This window comes from Labeo rohita, chromosome 23, assembly GCF_022985175.1.
Source record: "Labeo rohita strain BAU-BD-2019 chromosome 23, IGBB_LRoh.1.0, whole genome shotgun sequence".
Lineage (NCBI taxonomy): Eukaryota > Metazoa > Chordata > Actinopteri > Cypriniformes > Cyprinidae > Labeo > Labeo rohita.
In genome coordinates this window covers 28,187,640-28,215,041 of record NC_066891.1, presented here as the reverse complement: position 1 = coordinate 28,215,041, position 27,402 = coordinate 28,187,640, and the positions used below count along the sequence as shown (strand labels likewise).

At 36.3% G+C, this 27,402-nt stretch overlaps 1 protein-coding gene across 1 annotated transcript; it reads left to right on the top strand.

The window, feature by feature from the left end:
- The first annotated feature begins 942 nt into the window (after positions 1-942).
- Positions 943-27,402, top strand: cdh26.1 (cadherin 26, tandem duplicate 1). Its single transcript, XM_051097115.1, has 19 exons — positions 943-1,105; positions 4,664-4,717; positions 5,353-5,448; positions 6,463-6,618; positions 6,726-6,876; positions 8,430-8,599; positions 8,685-8,813; positions 9,627-9,809; positions 11,105-11,376; positions 14,339-14,481; positions 14,895-15,122; positions 16,454-16,678; positions 16,825-16,955; positions 17,479-17,541; positions 20,086-20,151; positions 21,278-21,334; positions 23,839-23,874; positions 24,062-24,136; positions 24,877-27,402. Exons 1-19 carry the CDS (start codon positions 1,070-1,072, stop codon positions 25,093-25,095), a joined length of 2,490 nt encoding a protein of 829 aa, XP_050953072.1. The 5' UTR covers positions 943-1,069; the 3' UTR covers positions 25,096-27,402.

The window sequence follows — 27,402 nt, the reverse complement described above, 5'->3', positions numbered from 1 at the left end:
GATTTACTCACCCTCAAGCCATCATAGGTGTATATGACTTTCTTCTTTCAGACGAATACAATAGGCATTGTTTTTTTCGTTTTTTTTTAAATATCCTGACTCTTCCAAGCTTTATAATGGCAGTGAATGGCTGTTGAGATTTTGAAGTCCAATAAAGTGCATCCATCCATCATAAAAAGTGCTCCACATGGCTCCAGAGGGTTGATAAATGCCTCGACGTTTGTGTAAGAAAAAGATCCATATTTAAATCTTTAAAAAGCGTAGTTTGCTTCCGCTAACTATCATACGTTCACAAGAGCAGCATATGACAAAGGATGCAGGTGTAGCATAAGCTTCAGTGAGAACATATGCAAATCTCCTGAGAACCAAGTTTTGTTTACAGCAAAGGAAAACCAGTCTTCTCTAGGCTTATATATAAAATCCTTTACAAATCCTCATTTTGTACTTATAATTCATGCTGAGTACTTTTTAAGTACTAGTAAATAGCTACTATACTAGTAAAATTCATTGAAAATCACCACAATATCAGGGTGTTGATGGCAGTTGCCAGAGCATTGGTCTGTGTTTCTAAAGTGTTCTTGCAAAATATAAAAGTAATAGGCCCATTTTCAGACCACTTTTCACTTAACACGCTCTTGTGCTGTGACAGCATGTCCTTCTCAGATAGATGTATTAGTAAATACAGGCCCAGGCTTGAAACAGACTTCATACAAATAGCAGAGTTGAATGTGTGATCTGTACATAAATTCAAACACAGGCTTACCGCCAGAAGCACTTATTTTCACTTGGCAGATGGTAAGCTGAGCAGCCTGTTTGTCCTGTTTTAGCTAAAGGGGAAAATGAGGTGAAACCTCACTCGCTGCTCACTACAGAGTAGCCACTCCCAGCCCTGAAGGGCCTTTGTGTTGATAGATGACTCATTGTATTCATAGGCACCGTTCACACACACAAACACACGCACACATCCTTATAGAATGCTGTCTAGCTTTACACCTAATCACAGTTAAGGTGATTGGCACAGGTGCTGATCTGACACTTGGACAGCGCTTGCGAACAGAAGTGCAGCAGAATGACGAAGAGCACTTTACTCCTGATTCTACTTGCCGTAAGTAAACTTTTTTTCAATGAGTCAGTTTGAATCATCGTAATCATCATTGTAATCATTTTATTAACAATAGTGACTAGTCTAGACTTATCTAAGCTTAATCTGTACTGTATCCTCCAGTCTCTTTTTAATAAAGTGTTGACTAAACTGGCTAATTGGAGCTTTTAGAATTCGCATATATAATAAAAATACATTAAACCAGATAAATAATATGTGAATAAGTGAAGCTAAAAATATGACTGGAGGCATTTCTTTACATGCTACTTTAAGAGAAGTAGTACAATTCTGTGTATAGATGTCTTTGAAACTTTAAATGAATACGTAGTTCACAATGTACGTCAGATCTGTGAGAAACATAATACTGGCGGTCACAAAGTAAGTGTCATGGTTTAGCGCGCAGCAGTTAAAGTCATAGGTACAGTCTCATACGCATGTTAAAGGGAAACTAAACATGGAACAGAATAATCCATGGTTTATGAAATATGTTCTTAAGTGACATTTCTGTGGTGACAGATGATGTTTTTAAGTTATTTGTTTACCTGTGATGCTGCTTCCTTGTGTTTTCCATAGATAAGCAGTCTGGTGTCAGTTTCACTCTGAATGCTAATAATTTATGAATTAGCAAGCATGCTTTTTCTAAAGATGTCTACACTCTTAAAAATAAAGGTTCTTAGCATTGATGGTTCTACAAAGAACCTTTAACATCCATGGAATCTTTCCATTCCACAAAAGGTTGTTTATTGTTAAAAAAGGTTATTTAGATTTTTCAAATGTTTCTTTTTAGAACTGCTCACTAACATGTTTCTTCACGACATCATTGCGAAAACCTCCTTATGGAACCTTTAATTTTAAGAGTGTACATCATTTTAGAAGGAAAACAGCTTTGTGTTGGAGATGTCTTGCAACATTCGCATTTTCTAGTGAATTCGTACTGCAAAAGCTTCACCAGTAAATTCCATGGAATAATAAGTCATGTCTTACAACACATAAACTTCATAGACGGCAGAGTTGGTGGTAGCCTAATATGTTTCTAAGGATGATTTCATACATACTATCGTTTAAATGAACCAAACCAAGTTCGACCAAAAAAGGGAAATAGCTGGAAGTGACCTCAGTGCTTTTATTGTGCATAATGTAAGTGGAATAAAAAGCGGACATCATACAGCTCAGTGGAACTAAAAGGACATACAAACAAACCATACTCAAGCCACCTCACCAAACTTTTAGGAGTACCTGAGAGCATTTGGGTTGTCCAGTATAAAACTTATATTGGCCTGAAACTGCCTCGATTGTGCAGACGAGTGAACATCTAGAGCTTCCCATGCAAAGTTTTTGAGAGTTTCCCATGCAAATACATAATAAAATAATGTGTCATAATGTTTAAAAAGACTACATATTGCATTGGCATAATTTTTAGTTGACGAGTACGATATGTACAACAAAACCGGTCATTCTGTTTTGACAACAGCCACATGTGAATCACGTATACTATAAATGTTGTATACTGGGTGTGAGAAGGTTTAACAAAGGTTTAATCTTTCATAACACCTCTGATGTTAGTAAGACATTTGGTATGATCTTTATGGGTTGCTGTTTCTCATGTTGACTGTGATTCTCATTCTTTAAACAAGCTAGACAACATGACAAAGCGTTATTAAAAGAAAACGAAAAAAAATGTGAATCAGGAGATGTTTACAAATGTTTATTACTCATTCCAAGGGTTAGTGATTTCAACCTCCCTAACCCTATTTATTAAACTGCTAAACTATTGTTTAAAACTCAGAGTCCGAGTCTTTAACCAATCGAGTCCGAGACGAGTCCGAGTCCAAAATGGGCCGAGTCGGACTCAAGTCCGAGTCCAAGGAAACACTACTGTTTGTCAGTATCTTAACATTGTTTTAACCCAGGGGTGCCCAAGCTCGGTGCTGGAGGGCCAGTGTCCTACAGAGTTTAGCTCCAGCCCCAATTAGACACACTTGAACCAGCTAATCAAGCTCTTAATAGGCATACTAGAAACCCCCTGGCAGGGTTGTGGCTAGAAGGATACAACGCCGATCGGAAACTAACAATGAAATGAATTGTTCTACCTATTGGATTGTGTTTTTTTTAACGTCTACACCTACCCCAACCCTAAAATTAGCCCTTACTATAATACAAAAACAGTTTTATTGTTGTACAGTGTGACAAAAATAATGTTAGATTGATGTGTGCGTGCCCAGTAGCTAGACCTGTATTCCTTCTAGCCTTAACCCCCTAGCAGGTTTGTTGAGGCAAATTGGAGCTAAACCAAGAACTAGGACCGAGTTTGGGCACCCCTGTTTTGGGTTTTATATGACTTTTTTTTCTTGAATGAAAATGAGGCTGTGAGGGATAAACCTAGTCTTTACAATGGTACACACTGTGTATAAAGCCCTACATATACTTCCCATAAGTCACAGCAAACTCACACCTGTTTTATTTTTGAATGCATTTATAGTGACATTAATTACAATAAATTACATTATATAAAGAAAAATTGATGATGTGCCATTGAATTATTAGAAAATCATGCACACCCAAGGTGGTTTTGGACCCATTAAAACTATTGCTGCAAAGATGTTAGAAAAAATATTTTTCTTTGAAGCTAGAAACTGCCACCATGTTTTAAAAAAAAAAAATAATTTTAATACAGCAAAAACTAATCAACTAATGTAAGTAAAACATTCTCAAGCTTACTGAAGGCAAGTAAATACTCCAACGTAGGCCTACTACTTACAAACAAAAGGATAAAAAAATATATTAATCAAAAATACAATTTTTTTTTATATATTTTGTGAATGAAGTCGGTGTTGTCTTAAGTAAACCTGAACAGTTGGGAGAAATACTGATACGTTAAAATATATCAGTATTTCTCCCAACTGTTCAGGTTTACTTAAGACAACACCGACTTCATTCACACGAATAGTATCTAAGACGAGCATATATGTAGCAGTAACAGACCCTATTAGAAGCGAAAGAGAACTCGGCATTCGCACACTGACTGAGAGGCGCGTTCTGTGAGTGCGCTTTGAGTGTGTGCGCACATAAACCCGTCGGCTTTCAAGTAGCATACTGGACAAGACTTAAAAACACACGCAAATACTGAATATCACTTTCGTGATAATGCATAGAGTTAGTGACATTTCCGTCAACTGTCTCTGCACTGTGAACTATCATGAACAAACAATGAATGAGTATTTTTATGAACTAACATTAGCAAAGATTAATAAATATTGTAATAAATGCATTGTTCATTGTTTATTCATGTTAGTTGAAACATTTCCTAATGTTAACAAATGACACCTTATTGCAAAGTGTTACCGAAATATCTCATTTGTTTAGCCTGAGAAGCTGTTTTGGATGTGGAACGGTCAAGTTAAATGATTTGTATCATAACAATATTATATTTGTGTGCTCAAACATGACAATGATCCTTAATCATTTCTCAGGTACTAAGAAGGGTTTCTGTTCAATCTCTTGTTAGTTTATTGACTGTATGTTCATTAATTAGTAATACCCTGTTTTTTGTCTATTCATTAGCTTGTTGACGTGGCCGCTTCCAGTAAAAATGACACCGGCAATCGGGAAAAGCGGGTAGGTCTTGGGTTGTCCAACAACTTAAAACCCCTCTTATCATCAGACCATAATGCAAGACTTAATTTAGATTTAAATACATCTTGTCACCTTAGAATTATAAGGTTCTATCTGCATTCTGAGCACTTTTGAGATATTGAGCTTTAAAGTTTTTGCGTTCCATAGACTTCTGTAGATAGAACCATTTTTGTTTTCTAAAAAGCCCAAAAGTACACAGCTTACAAAATAAACATTGCATAATGTAAATAAGTTGTCAAAAATGTCAGATAGAACCTTATAATTTATGGTGACGATATATTACATAATGTAAGAAAAAACATTTATTAAAAAAAAAGTAAGTCACCTTACTATCAAACGGAGGAATTGGGTTGCATCTTTTCATATTGGGTTTGATAAGTTCCATAAGATAACAGGATCTATTTTTTTTCCCTGATAATTTAAAGCAGTAGTACTTATAGTAGTAGTTATCCTAACTTAGTATATCAACTCTGTCCTGTTAAATAATAAAGAAATTCTTTTTTTTTTTTTTAATTTAATTTAATTTTTTTTCTTTTAGTTCTGAAGCTTGTAGTTTGTCTGTAGTTTTTTTTTTTTTTTAATACAGATCACTCATTATGTCTCTCTCTGTCTCAAAGGATGCTGTTCTTATTCGTTCAAAGAGAAGGTGGGTTCTGTCCACGATTGATCTGGAAGAGAACATGCCCGGCCCATATCCTGCTGTAGTAACACAGGTAACTTCACTCCGTCACGACTGTTCAGACTGTTCAGGTCCCTCATAAAATCTCTTAATAAGTGCTGTTTTCTTTTCTGTGTTGCCGATAGATAGCCCACAGGCTTTCATTATAGCACATGATTATTTGGTAACACTTTACAATACAGGTGCACAAATATGCATTAATTCCTGCATAACTAATACACAGATAATCATGAGTCAATATAATAACTCATGAAGAACTAAACCATTTATTCATAATTACTTCATCAGAAACAAATGTTGTTAGTTAAATGTGTCATAATGTATTAATTGTTGAGGCACAGAACTATTAACTAATTGTTAAGTAATATGTCATTGTGGTTATGAATTTAGAATTAGTCGTGCCTCAACAAGTCATAATATAATGATATCTTTGCAAATCATTAGGTAATGATTAATTAAAGCAGACAACTGGAAGCTGAAGTACTTTGACCATTGTGGTAATTAACATATGAATTTACATCGTTAGTTAATAAAATAAGTTATTAGTCAATTATTAGTCAATACATTATGACACATTTAACTAATAACAATTTATTGATTACTTAATCTATGAATCATATAGAATGTTCATTAGTTGCTGATGTAGTAATCATTAATAAATGGTTTAGTTCTTCATGAATTATACATTAACAAATTAATGCATATTTGTGCACACGTATTGTAAAGTGTTACCGATTATTCTGCTCACTAATAGTATTAGGCTGTGGAACATCATTTTGGAGAGCATTCGTTCGACAAAAAATATTTTTACCTTGTTTTACTAAAAGAGAACTACCGTAACTCATGTGTAAGTGTCTTCGGATAAAAGTGTCTACTAAATGAATAAATTAAATGTTAAATAAGTAAAACTTTGATAGGGTTTTTCATGAGGTGTCATTTGGTTTATGTAGGCTTGAATGTCGTATATAGATTTACAGATGCATATACATAAATAATCATAAATTATATTGTACATGATCATCATGCATTTTTGTTTAATTGTTGCTAGCTGTACAATGAAAAAAAGCTGGACAGCAATGTCATATTCAGCATCAAAGGAGATGGAGTGACAGAAAACCCAATTGGTTTGTTTAGCATTGATGAAAACACTGGATATGTATACGTGCACAAGCCCATCGACAGGGAACAGTACCCCCTCTTCCATGTAAGTTCTAAATTTATGATGACACTAATGCTAACAAAATAATACAACACATAGGACCGGTTCAGTTTAATTATATAGTTCATTGTGGCTTTTTGATTCTTTTGTAGGTGGACTTTGATGTGCTGGACAGGAAGACTCGTGCAACAGTGGACAAAACGCTGTCATTTAATGTAGAAATAAAGGACAAGAATGACAATAGTCCTCAGTTCACTCCGAGCAGCACTATCCGTGTAACTGTTCCTGAGAACGCGCCCGAAGGTTCAGACAACATATTACTGCATATATGAAAATAAAGTGTGCTGTTAAAATACTTACTTCTCACAGAGCCTAATATACAGATACTATAATAAGTTAGCTTTCTGTAGGTTGACTTCCCCTAAAAAGTGTAAAGACAGTGACATTCAAAACATTACTCTGTTTGTTTAGGCATCCAAACCAGCTCAATATACAACAACCCTGACCAAACCAATGGCGTGTGTTTGGGGTGGCAATAAACTGTTTTGCCAGCCAATGGCAGATGGGGGAGTGGCCTGAGCGCTCTGAAAAAAACTCCAAAAAGGGGTTCAGAGGTCGCGTTAACTGAAAGTTCTCCATCGTTGATAGATTTTTATCAGTGACGGAAAAATCTAAAGGCCGTCCATCATTTTGACAGAACTGTCACAAATGTTTTCTTATGTGTTTGATTACGCACATGCGAGTACACAGAAGCTACAACGATCTATCACGCCACATTAAAGAGTGCCAAAACGGTATTTATTGCTTGAGTTTCCTGATGAAATAGACAGAACTTGAAATCTGAGACTTTGTTTTATATCAAAACACAAAGCCTAGCCTACTGCTATTTTTTGGAAGGAAGACGCACTATGTACTGTTTATTTATCAACTGAAAACAGCATAGAACAAAAGATCGATTGTGATTTAAGAATCGATTTTGGTTTGTTAAAATGAGAATCTATTAAAATCGAGAAATTGTTTTTGGTTTACCCAGCCCTAGCGTATTTTGTTGTTTTTAAACAGCGTGCCGTCATCCTGTAGGTTCATGATTAAAAATGAAAATGTGAATGCTGAAGTCTTTTTTCTGGCAAATATTTTCTTTTGGTAAAATAATATGATGTAATTAGTGTAAGATAAATGTAAAATAATGTTTTAATAATAATTTTATTAGTAGTAGTACAATCATTACATTAAGATTTTTATTTTTATTTTTTGTTACAATTTCTTCAAGTTAAACCCGACCTTTATTTCGACGAGTTGCTGTGAAGACCTTTATTTTTTTTTTTTTTTTTTTTTTATTCATTCACAAAGAGAAATGCAGAATTGGATTCATATTTAAATAGAATTTTTGTGGCTTCATATTCACAGACACCAGTCCATATCGCATTTTGTTTAAGTGCACTGACCTACCTTTCTTCATCCATTTCTTCTTCATCAAAATTTGGCAATTTGTGTGACTGGATTGTGCGATTCCGTTCACTTGTTCCATATCGCAGAAATCATAGGGCCACACTTTTGAAAGCGTACAGCCCCAGTAACAGCATTTGTACCATTTTTATGAATGAAAATCTGTTAAAAATGATTCAAAAATTAAGTGCTATGATTGTTAGATTTTTCAGATATTGAGGAATCTTATTGTTCTTGATGTTTTCAGATAAAACAATTAATTGTAGTATATAATCATACTATAGCTTACAAAGTTAATGTCAAAACTTCTTCCCCAATCCAAAAGGAGCAGTTATTGAAACTAAACTGTTAACAAATAAATGGCAAGCAGACCAGTTGTTCTCTCTTTTTAATCATACTTGTTTTAATAGGTGCACTCCTAGCAACATTACAAGCTCACGACATTGATCTAATGGATAGTCCTAATTCCCAATTCACTATGAGTGTGCTGTCACAAAACCCTGGCTCACCAAAGTTTACCTTGAAGGACATGACCGCTGAAGTTAAACAGCTTATCTTGAAGGGATGCTTTGATTATGATGTGAGTATTTAAGGTCGAATATATGTTTTTGGTTTTTTTTAGCCTTTTTCAGTATAATTCATCTCTTCTGTCCTCTGTATTTTAGAAAGCAAAACAATACACAGTACTTGTGGAAGCGAAGGATAAAGGAAGACCTCCAATGTCTTCAACTGCAACTGTAATTCTGGACATCACTGACTCCAACAGCCATCCCCCAGAATTCAGTTCGGCCACGGTGAGTCAGGCTAGTCAGACAATCCCAGTTTAATATGCACGAAAGAAAGCCATGTGTAGATTGATGTGTGAAGATGAAAATGTAAACACTATGAATGTGTAGTCCTTTTTAAAACATTGGTGTTTGCTGTCTGACATAGCAACACCGGGTCAGCCAATGGCGTGAGTTATGAGTTGACAAATGAGAGAAGTGCTTAGGGAAACCTGTTTGTAAAACAGTCATTTAAATGCGTGTAGCAAGGTAGCATAACAACACACTAAAAACCAAAAACACCAATCAGTACTTCTCAGCAACAGCAACACTTCAGACAGTTTTGAATGGGCAAACACCATATATATTCCCATTAATGTTAATAGAACATTTATTCATAGTTATCTGGTATTTAATAATGATCTCAAAACTTTCTCAAAGCGTTTTTATTTATTTATTATAATTTTTTTGGAAACTTTTTTTAAATGTGACTAATTGTTTTAAATTCAAATGTTACATTCCCAAAACGTTTGCAAAGTAATAAGATGGAATTTTCTCTTAACATTATAACTATAAAAATTTAAAACATTTAAAAAAAAACTAGACATTTTGAATGCTTAGAGAACATTCTGATATAACGATTTCACAACTTTCGACTCCAGAAATCCAGAACTTTAGAAAAATTGTTATTAGAACATATTTTTGTTAGTTGGGTTTATCCTCAATAAACACTGCGATTTATTTATTTATTTATTTTTATTTTTTTTATATATAAATTTGGCTTTTTGATGAATGGACCTGACATGAAACACTGATATAAATGAATATATGTGTGTGTAACAGTACACCACTGAAGTGATGGAAATGGAATTAAAGGAGATTCTAAGAATCGGCATCAAAGACAAGGACACACCGAACACGCCTGGTTCAAAAGCCGTGTTCACCATCCTGAAGGGCAATGAGGATGGAAATTATAAAATCGAGACAGACCCAAAAACCAATGAAGGTGTTCTGTCTGTTATTAAGGTAAATGCCACTGTTAACTTTTATATTTCATACGCTTCTTAGAAAAAAAGGAATGATTAAAGGAATAGTTCACTGAAAGATGAAAATTCTGTCATCATTTATGTCGATCTAAATCGGTTTGACATTCATTCTCCTTTTGAGCACAAGAAGATATTTTGAGGAATGTTGGTGCCAAAGATTTGCTGATTCCCATTGTATTTTTTTCCCTCTAACTATGGAAGTCAATGGCCTCAGTTAAAGGATTACTCCGCTTACAAAATAAACATTTCCTGATAATTTACTCACACCCTTGTCATCCGAGATCTTAATGTCTTACTTTCTTCAGTCGTAAAGAAATTAAGATTTTTTTAAGGAAAACATTTCAGGATTTTTCTCTATATAGTGGACTTCAATGGTGCTCCATGGGCTGAAGGTAAAAAATGCAGTTTCAATGCAGCTTCAAAGGGCTCTAAACAATCCCAGCCGAGTAAGAAGAGTCTTATCTAGCAAGCAATCGATCATTTTCTAAAAAATGTACAATTTAGATACTTTTTAACCTCAAATGCTCATCTTAGCTAGTTCTGCGATATGCTTGCATACTCGGTGCACTCCAGTTCAATACAGTTAGGGTAGGTAGGAAAACTCCCATCTCATTTTCTCGTCCAGCTTCAAACACGTCCTACATTGCTGCAGAAGTACCGACCCAGTGTTTACAAAGTGAACATGCAAGGAGGGTCAAATGCCCTTTGTTTTGAACCAGATTACACAGAGTATGCATGCGCATCGCAGAGCTAGACAAGATGAGCATTTGTGGTTAAAAAGTATATAAATATTAATTTATTTAAGAAAATGACTGATCGTTTCTCTAGATAAGACCCTTCTTCCTCATCTGGGATTGCTTAGAGCCCTTTGAAGCTGCACTGAAACAGCATTTTTGACCTTCAGTTTGTTGAGCCCCACTGATGTCCACTATATAGAGAAAAATCCTGTATCGTTTTCCTTAAAAAAACGTAATTTCTTTGGGACTGAAGAAAGAAAGACATGAATATCTTGGATGACATGGGGGTGAGTACATTATCAGGATATGTTTACTCTGGAAGTGGAGTAATCCTTTAACTGTTTGTTGATGGTAGTAATGGTTTCTTTATCAGTTGAATTCAAAGAAAAGAAAAACAGACTTTACAGTAAGTCAACTGTAATCACAATCATTACAGTTGCTTCTTTCATGTTAGTTTTACATTGCGTTGGTGGGCTCAAAAACAGGACTGAATTAGGAAAAAAGATGGACAGCTTTTAATATGCTTGTATTTTTACAGGGGAAAAATTTTGAGAAAACTGAGATCACAGAGCTGGAGATAGCAGTCGAAAACGAGGAGAAATTATTTCAGTGTGTTGATGGAAAGGCCGTAACAGGCCCCGTACCAAAGCCAAACACTGCCAAAGTGGCAGTGAAAGTCAATGATGTGAACGATCCCCCTGTGTTTAAGAAGCAAGTTGAAAAGGTTTACCGGAATGAAAACGGAAATCCAGGAGATGTGTTGTTCATACCCGATATCAAAGATGAGGACTCAGACATAAACAAACTCAGGTGTGGTTGAAGCATCGAATTACTCATCAGTTAAAACCTTTCACTTTTGTGGATTTGTATGCTACTTATTTTACAATACATAAATTATGACATACAATTATATTGTAGAATGTACAAATATGTAATGTATAATACAAGTTATCAATTTAGGTCACACTTTAATTTGGGGACCAGTTCTCACTTTTAACTATGAATTTTGCTTCAGTAAACTCCTAATTTGCTGCTTATTAATAGTTAGTAAGGTAGTTGTTGACATGGTTGCGTAAAGCATGGAGAACGCAGGAGTAATAAATGTCAAGTGAACAGTCTTTAATAAAGAGATCGCAGGGAAATGCATATAACTCAAGAACAAAAATACAACAACTTGTAACAAAGTAGACCGGCCGAGGACTAAGCAACTGACATGAACTAATATACACAGGGTGATTAACAAAACTGGTGCGTAGAATAATCAATTACCTTAAATGGGTCATCAGATGCCCATTTTCCACAAGATGATATGATTCTTTAGGGTCTTAATGAAAAGTCTATACTATACTTTGGTTAAAAATTCTCAATGGTTGTGTAAAACAACACCCTTTTTACCTAGCTAAAATCAGCTCTGCAAAAATCATACCATTCTGGTCGAGGCTGCTTTAAATGCAAATGAACCTGCTCGCCCCGCCCCTCTCTTCTCTCTGTGGATTGACGAGCCTGTTTACTTTAGCCGCAATTAGCCGCATCTAGCCGCTAAACTTGCTAACTAGCACATTATTAGGAAAGGCCATCACAAAGATTCATAAAAAAAACCTCTTATACTCACTTCTGCTGTAAGTGAAGCTGGATCACAAATTATTCATGCGAACATAGATGGATATATGTAAGCGCATTCCCTTCACAAACAAATGTAATCCACTGCATCTTCAGCTGCTCAGATGTCGGGAGTAAATGACAACCACTATGTTCATTATTACATCCAGCAACACAACACCTCAATCGCTCAATTCTTGTATAACTTACATCCATGCTCTGGCATCAAAACATGGAGGTTGGACTGTTACAACTGATCGGAGGTAAGACGCTAATGTCAATCAACTATCGTGGGAGCGGCCTCTGTGGGTGTAACGCAACAACGACAGGCATCTGAGAACAGCTCGATTTGAAAAATGGGATTTTTTATCATTATAGGGTAGATTTGTACATACACTGCCAACACACATTAATGTTCAGACAGCATGTAAAAGTGAACTTAGCATCCGATGTTTAACAAGGAAAGGAACATGACCAAAAAAGGAAACAGGAACCAAGACAGAAGTAAAACATGGAGACACAATTCCATTATCCCTTCCATTATCCCGGTTGGTGCTCCGGAGGCCCCTCAGGACAGGCCCCCACAGGACGACAGGCCTCCAGAGTAGTACCCATTCAGGGAGCCATGGCGGATCAGGTAACTCAGGGGCCCATGGCAGGACAGACAGTCCTAGGAGCCATGGCAGGTCAGGGAACTCAGGAGGCCATGGCAGGACAAACAGTTCAATGAGCCATGGCGGATCAAGGAGCTCAGGGGGCCATGGCAGAGTAGACAATCCTATGAACCATGGAGGAGCTTTCTGGAAGCCATAGCGGAGCAGGGAGCATGGCAGGGACTCAGTTGTGGTGGCCTTCTTGGCCAGGGACTTAGCTGAGCTTCAGTGAGCGTCGGCCGGCTTGGAATCGGCTGTTGAACTTGACTTGAAAGCAGTTGCCAGTTCAGGGCTGAGGATAAGGGTGAACGAGCTCATTGGAGTAGCAGGTGGAGGGTGCTGGCTTGTGGTGAGCTGGAGCATCCACATGCTTTCAACGGGGAGGAGGATTAGGATCCTCCACATCCACAAAGAACTTGGAATTTCTTAAATCAAGGACATAATGTATAAACTCCGCTACAGGCAATCATCAGGAGTCGAAAAACGTAACAACTTATCATCTTTTAGTCCCAAGCAAGCGTTAATCATTGAATCGCTCCAGCGCACCAGAAGTAACATGCTCAAGAATTCCTCCACATACTTCTCCAGCGGCCATCCCTCCTGCTGGAGGTCAAAAAGGAATTTCTCAGCCCAGTTCATTGTGTTTGTGTCCGGTCCTCTGTCACGGTTGCATGAAGCACAGAGAAGGCAGGAGTAATAAATATCAAGTGAACAGTCTTTAATAAAGAGATTGCAGGGGAATACTTATAACTCAGGAACAAAAATACAACAACTTGTAACAAAGTAGACCGGACGAGGACTAAGCAATAGACAAGAACTAATATACCCAGGGTGATTAACAAAACAGGTGCATGGAATAATCAAGTATCTTAACAAGAAAAGGAACATGACCAAAAAAGGAAACCGGAACCAAGAAGTAAAACACAGAAACACAAGTCCATAACCCTAACAGTTAGTTTAGGTAATGGTATCTAAAATATGGTCATATATAAGAATAAGGCATTAATATATGCTTTATAAGTACTAATAAACAGCATATATGCTAGTAATATGCATGCCAGTAAACAACTAGGGAGAACTGGTCTCTAAACTAAAGTGTTACATAAAATTGCATAATTTTAATTGCATACAAAGTTTTTAAAGAAGTCTTCTATTTTCACAAAGACTCCATTTTTTAAATCAAAACTACAGTAAAACGATAAAATTGTAAAACATTATTACAGTTTTAAAAACTGTTTTCTATTTGAATATATTGTAAAATGTAATTTATTGCTGTGATCAAAGCTGAATTTTCATCATCATTACTCCAGTCTTCAGTCTCACCTGATCCTTCAGAAATCATTCTAATTTGCTGATTTGCTGTAATGTTTGATATAAAATTGTATTATAAAAAATGTAAATATAAAATGTATAAAATTTACAGTTTTAGTTTCACAAACACACCTGAGATTTAGAGGAAACTGGATGGTGTGATGTGACAGTAAGTAAAAGTGTTTTACAATCTGTATGTGTGTATGTAGGTATGAGTTAGTACAAGACCCAGCCAAATGGATGAGTGTGGACCCAAAGACAGGAAAGATCACCACAGTTCAGAAGATGGACCGGGAGTCTTCATTTGTCAAAAATGACACCTACACTGTTGTGGTGCGTGCCATAGATGACGGTAAGCATCTAACTACCTGTTCTCAGTGTGTTCAACACAATCAAAACTTTTGAGGAAGTATCAAAATATCATCCTCTTGGGTAACACTTTATTTTATGGTTTCTTAACTAGTTGCTTATTAGCATGCATATTACTAGAATATTAGCCATTTATTAGTACTAATTAAGCACATATTAATGCCTTATTCTACATGACCTTATTCTACATCCCTAATCCTACCCAATACCTAAACGTAACAACTACCTTACTAAGTATTAATAAGCAGCAAATTAGGAATTTATTGAGGGAAAAATCGTAGTTACTAGTGTATAAATGTTCTCTATTCTGAAGTGTTACCTTCTCTTGTTCTTAAAAACACTCATTTAATCTCTGAACGTAGCAATCACTGACTTTTTTCCACATGCCGTTCACAGGAAAGCCTCCAGCTACAGGTTCATGTACCATAGTGGTCTACCTGGGCGACCTGAACGATAACGTTCCCTCTCTCGTATCTAAAAGCGCAATCATGTGCGAGAGCGAAGACAGTCATGTGGAAGTGAAACCAATAGACCTTGACGGCCCTCCATTTGCGAATCCTTTTACATTCTCTTTGGGAGAAGATGAAGAGCTGAAGAATCTCTGGAAGTTGGATCCCACTACAGGTCAGACCACATGTATTTATTTCATTTACAGTTACACAAATAACGCTTGAGGACGTTTCTGGCTTCAACAGTTGGTTGCACAATGAAAATAATTTTCTTTACGATACAATACATTTACATGAGAATTGCATTAGATATTACTACTACTTGTTTAACCAAAACATTTCTTGAATTTTACTAATTGCATTGGTAAGAATGTTTTTCAGTCACACTTTAATTTAAGGACCAATTAACTAACTATTAACTATGACTTTTGCCTCAGTGAACTCTTAATTTGACAGTTTTTAATAGTTATAGATATATTATATCCATAGATTAAGGAATCTAAAATATGGTCTTGCAGAATAAGACATTAAAATGTGCTTTGTAAGTACTAATAAACTGCCAATATGCTATATATATAACATAATGATGTGTATGCTGTAAACATCTCACATTTAGTTTCATACAGTTATTTTAGTACTTTAGATACTGTTACAGGTTATATTAATAGTTGAAAATAGTATTAATATTATTTTGGTTTCTGTTTTCTTGTTATTTTAGATAAAGTTTAGTCATTTTATTGAGTATTTTTGCATACAGATATGCATACAGGGGCATTTGTTTGCACCAATCTTTTAGGGCATAACTGCATTTATGGAGATGTTGCCCTGCATCATATTTGTCAACAGTCAACTGTATGAAATATAAGATGATGTACAGGTCTGGGAGTGGGGCCAATGTTTATAAAGAGAACCATTTACTTCATGTCTGAACGAAACAGCTGTTTGAAAGAATCACTAGAATAAATGACTCATAGAGACATTTACCACCACCTGCTGGCAAATTTAGTTTCTTTTTGAAGTATAATTTCATTAAAAAAATAAATACATTACATTAATTCCTTTTGTAGAACATAAAAGAAAGTATTTTGAAGACTGTTGGTAACAAATCTGTTTTTGGTTACCATAAACCTCATTAGTAACACTTTATTTTAAGGTGTCTGTGTAAGTACACAGACATAAACTACTTAAAATAAAGTGTATCAAGATTGTACTTAATTGCACAAGTAGTTGTGTAACAGACTCGGCCTGTTACATATGTGTAACAGTGCTGCCTATTACATCTACATAATTACAAACTGTAATTACAGGCTGTTTCATAACTTAGTTACGTGGTAAGTACATTTTGTTTCATGCAAGTACAACGGCTACTACTAAGTTCTTAATTAGGTAATTACTCTGTATTATGGACACCTTAAAATGAAGTGTTACCCTTTCATTATATGAACAACACTTTCATTATATGAACTTTCATTATATTTCATTATGTGAACTGGGCTTGTATCGTAGGAACAACCACCTCTCTGATAAGTTTGACGAGACTGCCATATGGAAACTACTCCATTCCTTTGAAGATACAGGATCAGCAAGGGCAGCAGGGAGAAGACGTTCTTTATGTGGTTGTGTGTGAGTGTACAGGACTCAACAACACGTGTCGTGATCGTCGTCCTTTCGGCTCAAGGCTGGGGCCAGCAGCCATCGGTCTCCTGTTTGCCGGACTTCTCCTACTAGCCCGTGAGTTTTCAGGTCCACTAATTTGGTTGTATTAGCAGTTTTGCTAATACAAGTGCACATAATGTATTCTTACTGTATTTTTGTGGAACCCCCTAGTATGCAGTGCTGTGTAATATGTTATATAATGACAACTTGTTGTTTTGCAGTTCTACTCCTTCTTTGTTTCCTCTGTCAATGTCAAAGCAAGAACTTTCAACACTTCCCTCTAAACCTGTATGATGAGGGCAACCAAACCCTTGCCAAATACAATGAGGAGGGAGGCGGCTCAATCTATAAGGTATGTGAAACTGTCAGTTTGAGAGTTTAGGGTTATGAATTTAGAATTTAGAAGAAACTGTGGAAACTATCAATTGTGTGCCTGAGCTTCATTTCTTAATACAAAGTACCATAATTTTATTTTACGTTGCTTCTTTTTTTTAAAAAAAGAAGTAAATTTAACAGAAATATACGACACAATCATTATATCACAGACTGTTTTCAAGGACTGATAATTGTCACTCTGAATTAAATTAAATCTGACTGCATATTTTGAACATTTAGAAAAATATAACTTGATATAATGAAAAAAAAAACATTTAATGGAATGATTGATTTGTATCTGTATCAAAATTCCATTTTGTTTTACTAATGAACAGATTATTTGTGTAACCATAACATTTTCCTGGACATTCCAAAGTGTTCACGTTTAAAGCCTGAACCTGTTCACCTGAGAATATTTGGTGTAGTTTTACAAGCAACACCTGCAATTTAAGAACATGTGATCATCATTTTGCCTGTCATTTTTTTTCCCCCCTTCTCAGCCGGAGAAAGTGTTTGGTCCTTATGCCAATCAGAAAGAAAGCATGAAAATTCCTTCTGCACCGGTATGTGCATGTATTTCTCAGCTGTTTTATTAATGTTGCTTTTCTCAATGCCCTAATGCCTATGTAAACGAAAGCCATAGGAATAGACGTGTATGCTGCCGCATTTTGGCACAGTGAACAGAATCCCAAGATGAGTTTTACCTAAAAGAAAAGTGCAACACGTTGCTACATGCAGGCCGTAAGACTAACACATAAATGCAGTTTTTAAATGCACACTGGTAATATGCACTTGTCATAATTTGTCTGTCAAGATTCTTTTACAAGTTGGGACCTGCTAAATTTTCATATCGTAATCAAATGATTTAGTGTAGTTACAGAGTGCCAAACACAGTTTTGATGATGATGGATAAAAAACAGTTGACCTAAATTAAACATGAGACATATTTTCGATATATTTCAGTAATACTTTACAAAAAAGGCTCCATTTGTTAATATACAAGTGCATCTCAATAAATTAGAATGTCGTGGAAAAGTTCCAAAAGTTCAAATGAAACTCAAATGAAACTTGTGTATTAAATAAATTCAATGCACACAGACTGAAGTAGTTTAGTTTTTGGTTCTTTTAATTGTGATGATTTTGGGTTACATTTAACAAAAACCCACCAATTCACTATCTCAACAAATTAGAATACTTCATAAGAACAAAAAAAAAAAAAAAAATTAGTGAATTGTTGGCCTTCTGGAAAGTATGTTCATTTACTGTATATGTACTCAATACTTGGTAGAGGCTCCTTTTACTTTAATTACTGCCTCGATTCGGCGTGGCATGGAGGTGATCAGTCTGTGGCACTGCTGAGGTGGTGTGGAAGCCCAGATTTATTTGACAGTGACCTTCAGCTCATCTGCATTTTTTGGTCTCTTTTTTCATTTTCCTCTTGACAATACCCCATAGATTCTCTATGGGGTTCAGGTCTGGTGAGTTTGCTGGCCAGTCAAGCACACCAACACCATGGTCATTTAACCAACTTTTGGTGCTTTTGGCAGTGTGGGCAGGTGCCAAATCCTGCTGGAAAATGAAATCAGCATCTTTAAAAAGCTGGTCAGCAAAAGGAAGCATGAAGGTGTCTAAAATTTCTTGGTAAACGGGTGTAGTGACTTTGGTTTTCAAAAAACACAGTGGACCAATAACAGCAGATAACATTGCACCCCAAATCATCACAGACTGTGGAAACTTAACACTGGACTTCAAACAACGTGGGCTATGAGCTTCTCCAAACTCTAGGACCCTGGTTTCAAAATGAAATACAAAACTTGCTTTCATCTGAAAAGAGGACTTTGGACCACTGGACAACAGTCCATTTCTTCTTCCACTCAACCAACAACCTGTTAACATGCTTGGATACAGCACTCTGTGAACAGCCAGCTTCTTTGGCAATGAATGTTTGTGGCTTACCCTCCTTGTGAAGGGTGTCAATGACTGTCTTCTGGACAACTGTCAGGTCAGCAGTCTTCCCCATGATTGTGTAGCCTAGTGTACCAAACTGAGAAACCATTTTGAAGGCTCAGGAAACCTTCACAGGTGTTTTGAGTTGATTAGCTGATTGGTATGTCACCATATTCTAATTTGTTGAGATAGTGAATTGGTGGGTTTTTGTTAAATGTGAGCCAAAATCATCACAATTAAAAGAACCAAAGACTCAAACTACATCAGTCTGTGTGCACTGAATTTATTTAATACACGAGTTTCACAATTTGAGTTGAATTACTGAAATAAATGAACTTTCCATGACATTCTAATTTATTGAGATGCACCTGTAGGATATGTATAGGTTATCCAAGATGTTCATGTCTTCTTTCTTTAGTCAAAAATACATTAAGTTTTTTGAGGAAAATGTTCAAGGACTTTTCTCCATATAGTGGACTTCAAGATGGCCAATGTGTTGAAGGTCCAAATTGCAGTTTCAGTGCAGCTTCAAAGGGCTCTACATGATCCCACCCGAGGAATAAGGGTCATATCTAGCAAAACGAACAGTCATTTTCTAAATAAAATAACTATATATACTTTTTAACCACAAATGCTCATCTTGCACTAGCTTGAACTCTCCCATTACATAATTAACAAATGTGTGACGTAGGCGGAAACACTGACTCAGTATTTACAAAGCAAACGTTCAAAGAAAGTCAAATGCCCTTTACAAAAAAAGGTAAAACAACTATGTCAGGCGATTTTGAAGTGACCGATCATTTTGCTAGATAAGAGCCTTATTCCTTGGCTGGGATTGTGTAGAGCCTTTTGAAGCTACATTGAAACTGCAATTTGCACCTTCAACCCATTCATCCCCATTGAAGTCCACTATATGGAGAAAAATCCCGGAATGTTTAGCTCAAAAATGTTAATTTCTTTTCGACTGAAAAAAGAAAGACATAAATATCTCGGATGACATGGGGATGATTAAATTATGAGGAAATTTTTATTCTGTAACTGTGTAAATTTTAACTGTTAAGTAATAACATCTAAATAAAAATGATATGACATGGCCCTTTAAGTCTCATAAGTTACATAATAACAAGCTACTAACAGTCTGCATATTACTATTTTTCCAGCCTGAGTTCACGTTTACTGATGGATACAGGAACGGTGAAAATGGTATGCTGAGAAGCCCTGCAGGGGTAAGTGTCAAATCAAGTAAATGCGCTGACTGCCAAAAAACAATCTTACACCATTCTGCTGACATTTATGGAAAAACTTACTGTAAGTTGTAGTATCCAAAAAGCACAGTACACTTTTTCTTTCTTTTTTTTTTTTTGCACAAATCTGCTAAATGGATTTAAATATTGTAAAAAATATAACATTATTCCAGATTTTGTTCTTTGTATGTGGCACATTTTCAACCTTTGGGGGAAAAAGTTGCTTGGATCAGATTCCCCACTTTTATACAAAGCTAATGACCTGATATGAAAACATGTTCTGGTGGACATGTCAGAACTATAAGACATATTCCACCATGGTTGAATTACTTGTAGATCTGTAATGTGATAATATACTTGTGCACTGGGAAAGATGATAAGGAAAAGTGTCAAAAAGTTTTTAGATTAAAAGAAGTATTGAGACCTGTTGGCTTTTCCTAGTAATTTCTCTTAAACTGTAACTGATAATGACTCAGAAATAAAAGCATGATGTCAGCAAGGAAACACTGGATTCAAGAGCGAATGTGAATTGAACAGTCTTTATTGTGACAGATAGTAAATAATAGCAAGTAGGGTCAGATGAGCTGGTCGAAAAGCAGATGGTGCAGCTGGTAGCGCAGGAACCAGTGGACAACCGAGTGAAACCGCCAGGCAACGGGGAATACGAGGAACCATGAAACAGACATCCAACGAAGGCGAGTGCTGGAAGGAACACAGGAAAAGCCAGGCGAACGACACAACCAACGATCTGACAACAAAGGACAAACAGAGCTGATCTTAAATAGCCAAGATAACGAGCTGCAGCTGAAACAGATCAGCTCGTCAACGAACGTCAGCCACACCCACACACACACACACACACAGCACGCGTCACACGCATGACAACACGCAAGAGAGAGTATGTGAACCTGTGAACCGTGACACATGAGGGATACAAGTCGATTCAGTACTTTCTGTGAAATTGGGAATGTAAAATATTTTTTTGCCATGAGATTGCATTGGGTGACAACTCTTAATTCAAATATTAATAATACTAAATATTATAAATCATGGTCATGTTGCTCTTTGGTGATGTGAAATAGTGACTGATTTATGCTTTGTCTCACAGTATAACCTTCAGTACAACTTCCAGGAACTGTCCAATGGTGAAGGAGTGATGAGCATGGTGAGTGACAACATCCATCAAACAGAGACATATGGGTGTAACACCTGAACACGCATGACAGACTGGGAGGGGAAGAGACATCAAAATTTGAATTTTGCCTAAGGTGTTTCTTGACACAAGTTCCTGCTTCAGAGCAGTCTGCGAAACATGCTTACATACACATTCAAAATGTCTAATACCATATAGTAATCTGGAAATCAACAGAACGTCAAAGGCATAAAATGACGTTGTTGTTAACATTCCACACTATTTCTCTTGTTAATCAAATGCAAATGCATGGTAGATTTACTTGCTTACATTATATCATTGAACATATTGGCTGACCTCAGAAGACTAATTCACCACTGGTCCCTTTGAGATTTTCCTATGGGGTTTTTCAATTTATGAGTAAAAAAAGACTGTGGTAAACATAACTTGAATTTACCAAAATAAGAGGGATTATACAAAATACATGTTATTTTTTATTTAGTACTGACCTGAATAAGATCATTCACGTAAAAGATGTTTACAAAATAATAGTTGAATGTATAAAAATGACCCCGTTTAAAAGTTTACATACACTTGATTCTTGATTCTGAACCCTGTGATTCTTTTTACATGGTCACAGGCTTATCAGATCAGTTGTGGTTTCCTATCATTTTGGGCCCCAGCTGGGGTCTTTCCTTCTCACCCAGAGTCACCGGCTGCAGTATTCTGTTGAGTCTGATACTTGTTTGATGGTCTGGCGAAGGGTTTGGCCAAGAATTCCCATCTCCTTAAGCAATTAAAAAGATGTTGCTACAACAACCTCTGCAGCCAACCTCCACAGGGCAGACAGACACATTCCAGCCAGGCTGTTGAGCATCATCTACCATTTCCGCATACCGTAGCCTCTTCCTCGCATTTGCCTCCTCTGTAGCCTCGAACCAGAGTACTAGATCTGATCTTTGTGTGGTGGTCACAATCTTGGCTGGGACTACATCAGCCAGACTCTTCCAGTCCCTGGCTCCCTCCAGCTGTCTGTCTCTTCACCAGTGAAGTGGCCCTTCTCTGCCCCTGTTCCCCTTCTCTTACGAACTACATATCTTTAGTTGATGTTATGAGAGGTGTGGTGTTGGTAGGTGTTCCTTTGAGCTCAGTTGCTGCAGTCAGACAGTTCAGCACTTGGTTGTGCCTCCATGTATGTCTGCCTTAAGAAAGGCTTACTTTACAGCCGGTGAGGATGTGTCTAAGGGTGGCTGGGGATGTGCACAGAGGACATGAAGGATCTTCTCCTAACCACTGCTGGAGTTTTTTTTTTTTTTTTTGGTGATGGAAGAACATCATATGTAGCCCTGAGGAGAAAACTGGTCCTTCCTGCCTCCATCTCATCTTTCCAGGTGATCTTCCTTTCCTCTGTGCCCTCCCAGATGGTCCACTATCCCTGTTGTGCTTGTCCAACAGTCTTGGTGTGTCTTGCCACTTCCTCCAGATGACGTATTTCTTGAACCACCAGTTATCACCGCTCAGATGGTGATGCCTTATTCCATAAGGGTCTACCCATAGATAAGCCCAGGCCCCCTCTCCCATGTTGGACATGTCCCACAATGTCAACAAGATAAAGTGCTGATTATGATTATTGTATGGCATCACCTGGTGTCCATTTTCGTCCCGCTGGCAGAAGTGGCAGAACTTGGCAGAACTTCCCATTTCTCTGAATTCTGAAAGTGTCATCACTTGCCTTGCTTTAGTGCACTTGAACTCTTCCACCAAACTTGAGAGGGGCAGCTCAAGGATGCCATGTCCATACAGGCTGATGCTATTTAGACATCATGGTACTCCTACCCATTTTCTCACAGCTGATCTTCCTTTCCATCTTCTCAATTTTTGTGAGGGGCATATCAGTTGGGGCAGCAGGCCAAACTGTAGGCACCAGAGTTCTAATTTGCCTGGAAGCATGGATTGATTGATGATCTCTTGATTGAAAGGACACTGTGAGGTACTGAACCAAATGCGTTAGCCAGGTCGAGGAAGATGATATGAAGGTCTCTGTTGTCTCTCTTGGCTGACTGAATTTGAAGCCAAATCATTCTGGTATGCTCGAGACATCCTGAGATTCCTGAAATTCCTGTTTTCAGGGTTGTTGTGTCTACAAACCTGTTTTTATCAAGATAGATCTTCAGTCTCTGAGCTTTAACACTGAAGAAAATTGTCCCTTTAATGTTAAGGAGGCTAGTAAGCCACAACTGGCTGATAGTCGAAGATTCCTCCTCCTTTGGTATCAGTACTCCCCCAGCTCGACACCAGGCCTTGGGTATCGTTTGTTTTTCCCAAACCACAGCGGATGACACTTCCACTTCCTTCCATTTTGAAGAGTTTACATCCATCTGGAACTCTGGTTGTTCAATAGGCGGCATCTCAAGTTTTTCCAAATTGTCCAATTCCTTGTTCATTCTTTCCTTTTCTTTTTAATTCTTTTCACATATGATTATGATGGATATTTAATAATGTAGTTGTTTTTTTTCTTTCTCTCTCTTTTTTTAAAGCCACATCACAACTGGTCAACATTCCGAAGTCAAAGGGTAACCCTTCAAATGATTTATATAAATAATTAAAAAAAGATGGATTTTATCAAATGGTTCTCAAACACTAATGAACTAAAAAAGTACTGAAACCGTTTAGAGCATGTTAAAGACAAAAATAACAAATGAAATTCAGTAAATTATTATATAAATTATATTATTAAATTAAATATCACTTGTGTTTAAGAATGAAAGCCGCCGGTTGTCCCGCACACAAAGCATTGCTCGTACAGAAAGGAACCTGGCAGAGCACATTGAGAGGGTGAGTCCAATACACAAAACAATTTACAATAACAATTTTCTAACCAGGTATAATTTATATATATAAATATATACATAAAGATAATTTATAATAATATATATATATATATATGCATAAAGATACTATACAAAAGTGCAATTGATGTCAATTTAAGATTTTTTTATACATCATGTATATATATTAAAGATACATATGTATATAAAATAATGTATACAATATGAATTATTGAAAGTGATTTAAAATGTTCTTTAAATTTTACATTTACCAAAGTACACTTTTTAAAAGTGTACTTAGGTGTGTTAATAAAAAAAAGAAAAAAAAAGTGTCTCTCTCACTTAAGTGGCCTTTTATTTGATTAATATTAATTATCTGCAGGTAGAGTTTTTACAAATATACTTCTTTTATACTATAAGCATATGCTTTGTCATTTTCAAAGTATGCTTAAATGTATGTAAATAAACAAAGCTTTGTTTAATGTGAAAAAAACTTGCACTGCATGATTTTCCTTGGACACTATTGGTGGAAAGGCAACCTTGCTTCAACTTGTTCTTAGTCGAAAATATAATGCACTGTCGCCACCTATCTGTCAGAGCCCTCATAGCAGAATATATTACTAAAGTACAAAAAACGGCAGATAATGCAGACACCACAAGGTGGCAGCATCAGATAATGCTGCTTGGAAAAAACATTCACACTGTATCAGTTTATGATATTTCTCTTTTCATTCTGTTATTCCATAGAAAATCAACGGGTTTCCAGAGGAGCAGAAGGATTTTCCAGCATATTTCCCATATGAATATGAATATGAGGGGAGGGGCAGTGACTGTCAATCACTGGATCAGCTGACTGTTAGCAACCTTGGTGATAACCTGGACTTTCTGCAGAACCTCGGGCCCAAATTCAACACACTAGGTGGGATCTGTCAACAGTCAATGGAGCGCAGAAAAGTCCCGCTGTGAAAATGGATGATAATTTGAGGCTTTATATCCACATTTCTATAATGCTTGTTCAGCTGAACTACAAAGGGGTTCCAGGGATTTTTTCTTTTTTTTTAATGAGAGTGCTCTAGGTCATTGTTGCTGAAAGGATATACTGTAAGTTGTGAACATTACATCTTCAGTGCCAAGACTGCCCTCAAGGAACTATGGGATACACTGTGCATTTGTGCTCATTAAGGATTTGTAAGAAAGCATGTTGAGTGCTTGAAATGAAAACTACTTGACTTTGTGCCTGCATCCCACTAGCTTGTCTGAAATGATCAGAGGCGATTGGTGGCGTGGAACTGTGAGCTTCTTCTCTCATTGATGCACTGACAGGCCACTGTCCTGTTCGGATCTCAAGATCCATTTTTTTATTCCGCAAACACAAAGTCACACATCACTACCACTTATCCATGTGAATTGTGTAACTGAGTGTTTGTCTGGAATTCTCTGCACTAGCTGCCTTTAGCTACCGTATTGTTTTGTGCACTTTGCTCAGACGACTTTGCACTGCAGAATCACTTGTGTATTTAAAGGTATAGCCCAGCCAAAAATTAATCATTTGTTCATCTTCATGTCAATCCAAACCTATATGGAAGCTAATGTCCACCACAGAATTAAATATAAAACAGGTAATTGCAACTACTTTCTCCTATTTGTAAGTTTACATCTCACAATTCAGACTTTTTTTTTTTTTCTGGCAGTTCAAAGTTTGTATCTCACAATTCAGATTCTGATTTTACATCTCGGAATTCTGACTTTTCCTCTCAAAATTCTAATTTTACATCTTGGAATTCTGACTTTTCCTCTCAAAATTCTGATTTTACATCTTGGAATTCTGACTTTTCCTCTCAAAATTCTGATTATACATCTCGGAATTCTGACTTTTCTTCTTAAAATTCTGACTCTTCCTATCAAAATTCTGATTTTACATCTTGGAATTTGGACTTTTCCTCTCAAAATTCTGATTATACATCTTGGAATTCTGACTTTTCCTCTCAAAATTCTGATTTTACATTTTGGAATTCTGACTTTTCCTCTCAATATTCTGATTATACATCTCGGAATTCTGACTTTCCCTCTCAGAATTCTTTAATTTTTCTTCCCCCCTTTTTCTTTTTAATGGAATTTTTAGACACCTGGCCACATGCTTATGCTGAGAAACCCACAGATTCAATAAGAAAAGTCAGAATTAAAATATAAAAAAGTAAGTGCACCTGTTTTCTTGCAGTTGCAAGTTTATGTCTCACAATTCAGACTTTTTCCCCCTCAGAATTCTGATTGTACATCTCAAAATTCTGATTTTAATTTTAGACACCTTGCCACATGCTTATGCTGAGAAAGCCACAAATTTAAGAGCAAACAATCAGAATTAAAATATAAAAAATGGAACTGCAACAATTTTCTCACAGTTGCAAGTTTATATCTAAGAAATTCAGACTTTTTTTCCTCAGAATTCTGATTTTACATCTCAGAATTCTGACATTTCCTATCAAATTTCTGATTTTACATCTTGGAACGCTTCCTCTTTCCTTTTAGAATTCTTTTACTTTTACTCTTTTTTGTTGTTGTTCTTTTTATTGGAATTGCTGAGAAACCCACATATTTGAGAAAAAAAGTCAGAACTGCAAGATAAAAAGATAGCAATATATAAACTAAATATTTTTTTATATTCCATAGAAGAAAGGAAATCATACATTTTTTGTACAACATGAGGGTGAGTAAATAATCACTGAGTGAACTTTGCCTGAGTGTGAAAAGAAAAGAAAAACAGCCAAAGTAATTAAAGACGATAAAGAACAAGCGGAAGTTATTTTGCAGAGCAATGAAGGACAGAAAATGAAAGTAAAGATCAGTCATCACTCAACATTATTTGAGAGTCTGGCAGGTGGCAGTAATGCACCATTGATCATCATTACATCCCTTACTTAAAAGGCCTGTCTTCACCTGTTTTTTTCACTGTAGGGAGGTTTTATGAAGAGTGGCTGGAGTTCATTTTTATCATGTTACAGTTATGTTACACACGATGCAGTGTTCATCTATTTCTTTCATATTGCTCATTGTATTGTAAATAGTTTTTGTTTGTTTCACCCAATGATTTTTAAGTAAAGATTGATGATATATTTTACTTTCAGTCATCTTGATGGTGTGGGTGTAGGGTTCACTTTTCCTATTCAATATCGTAACACAGTTAATGCAGGTATCACAACAATTCTTACAGCATTTATTTAAATTTAAGTTACATAAAAAAAAAAAAATGTGTTAATAAAATTATTCATTATTAAT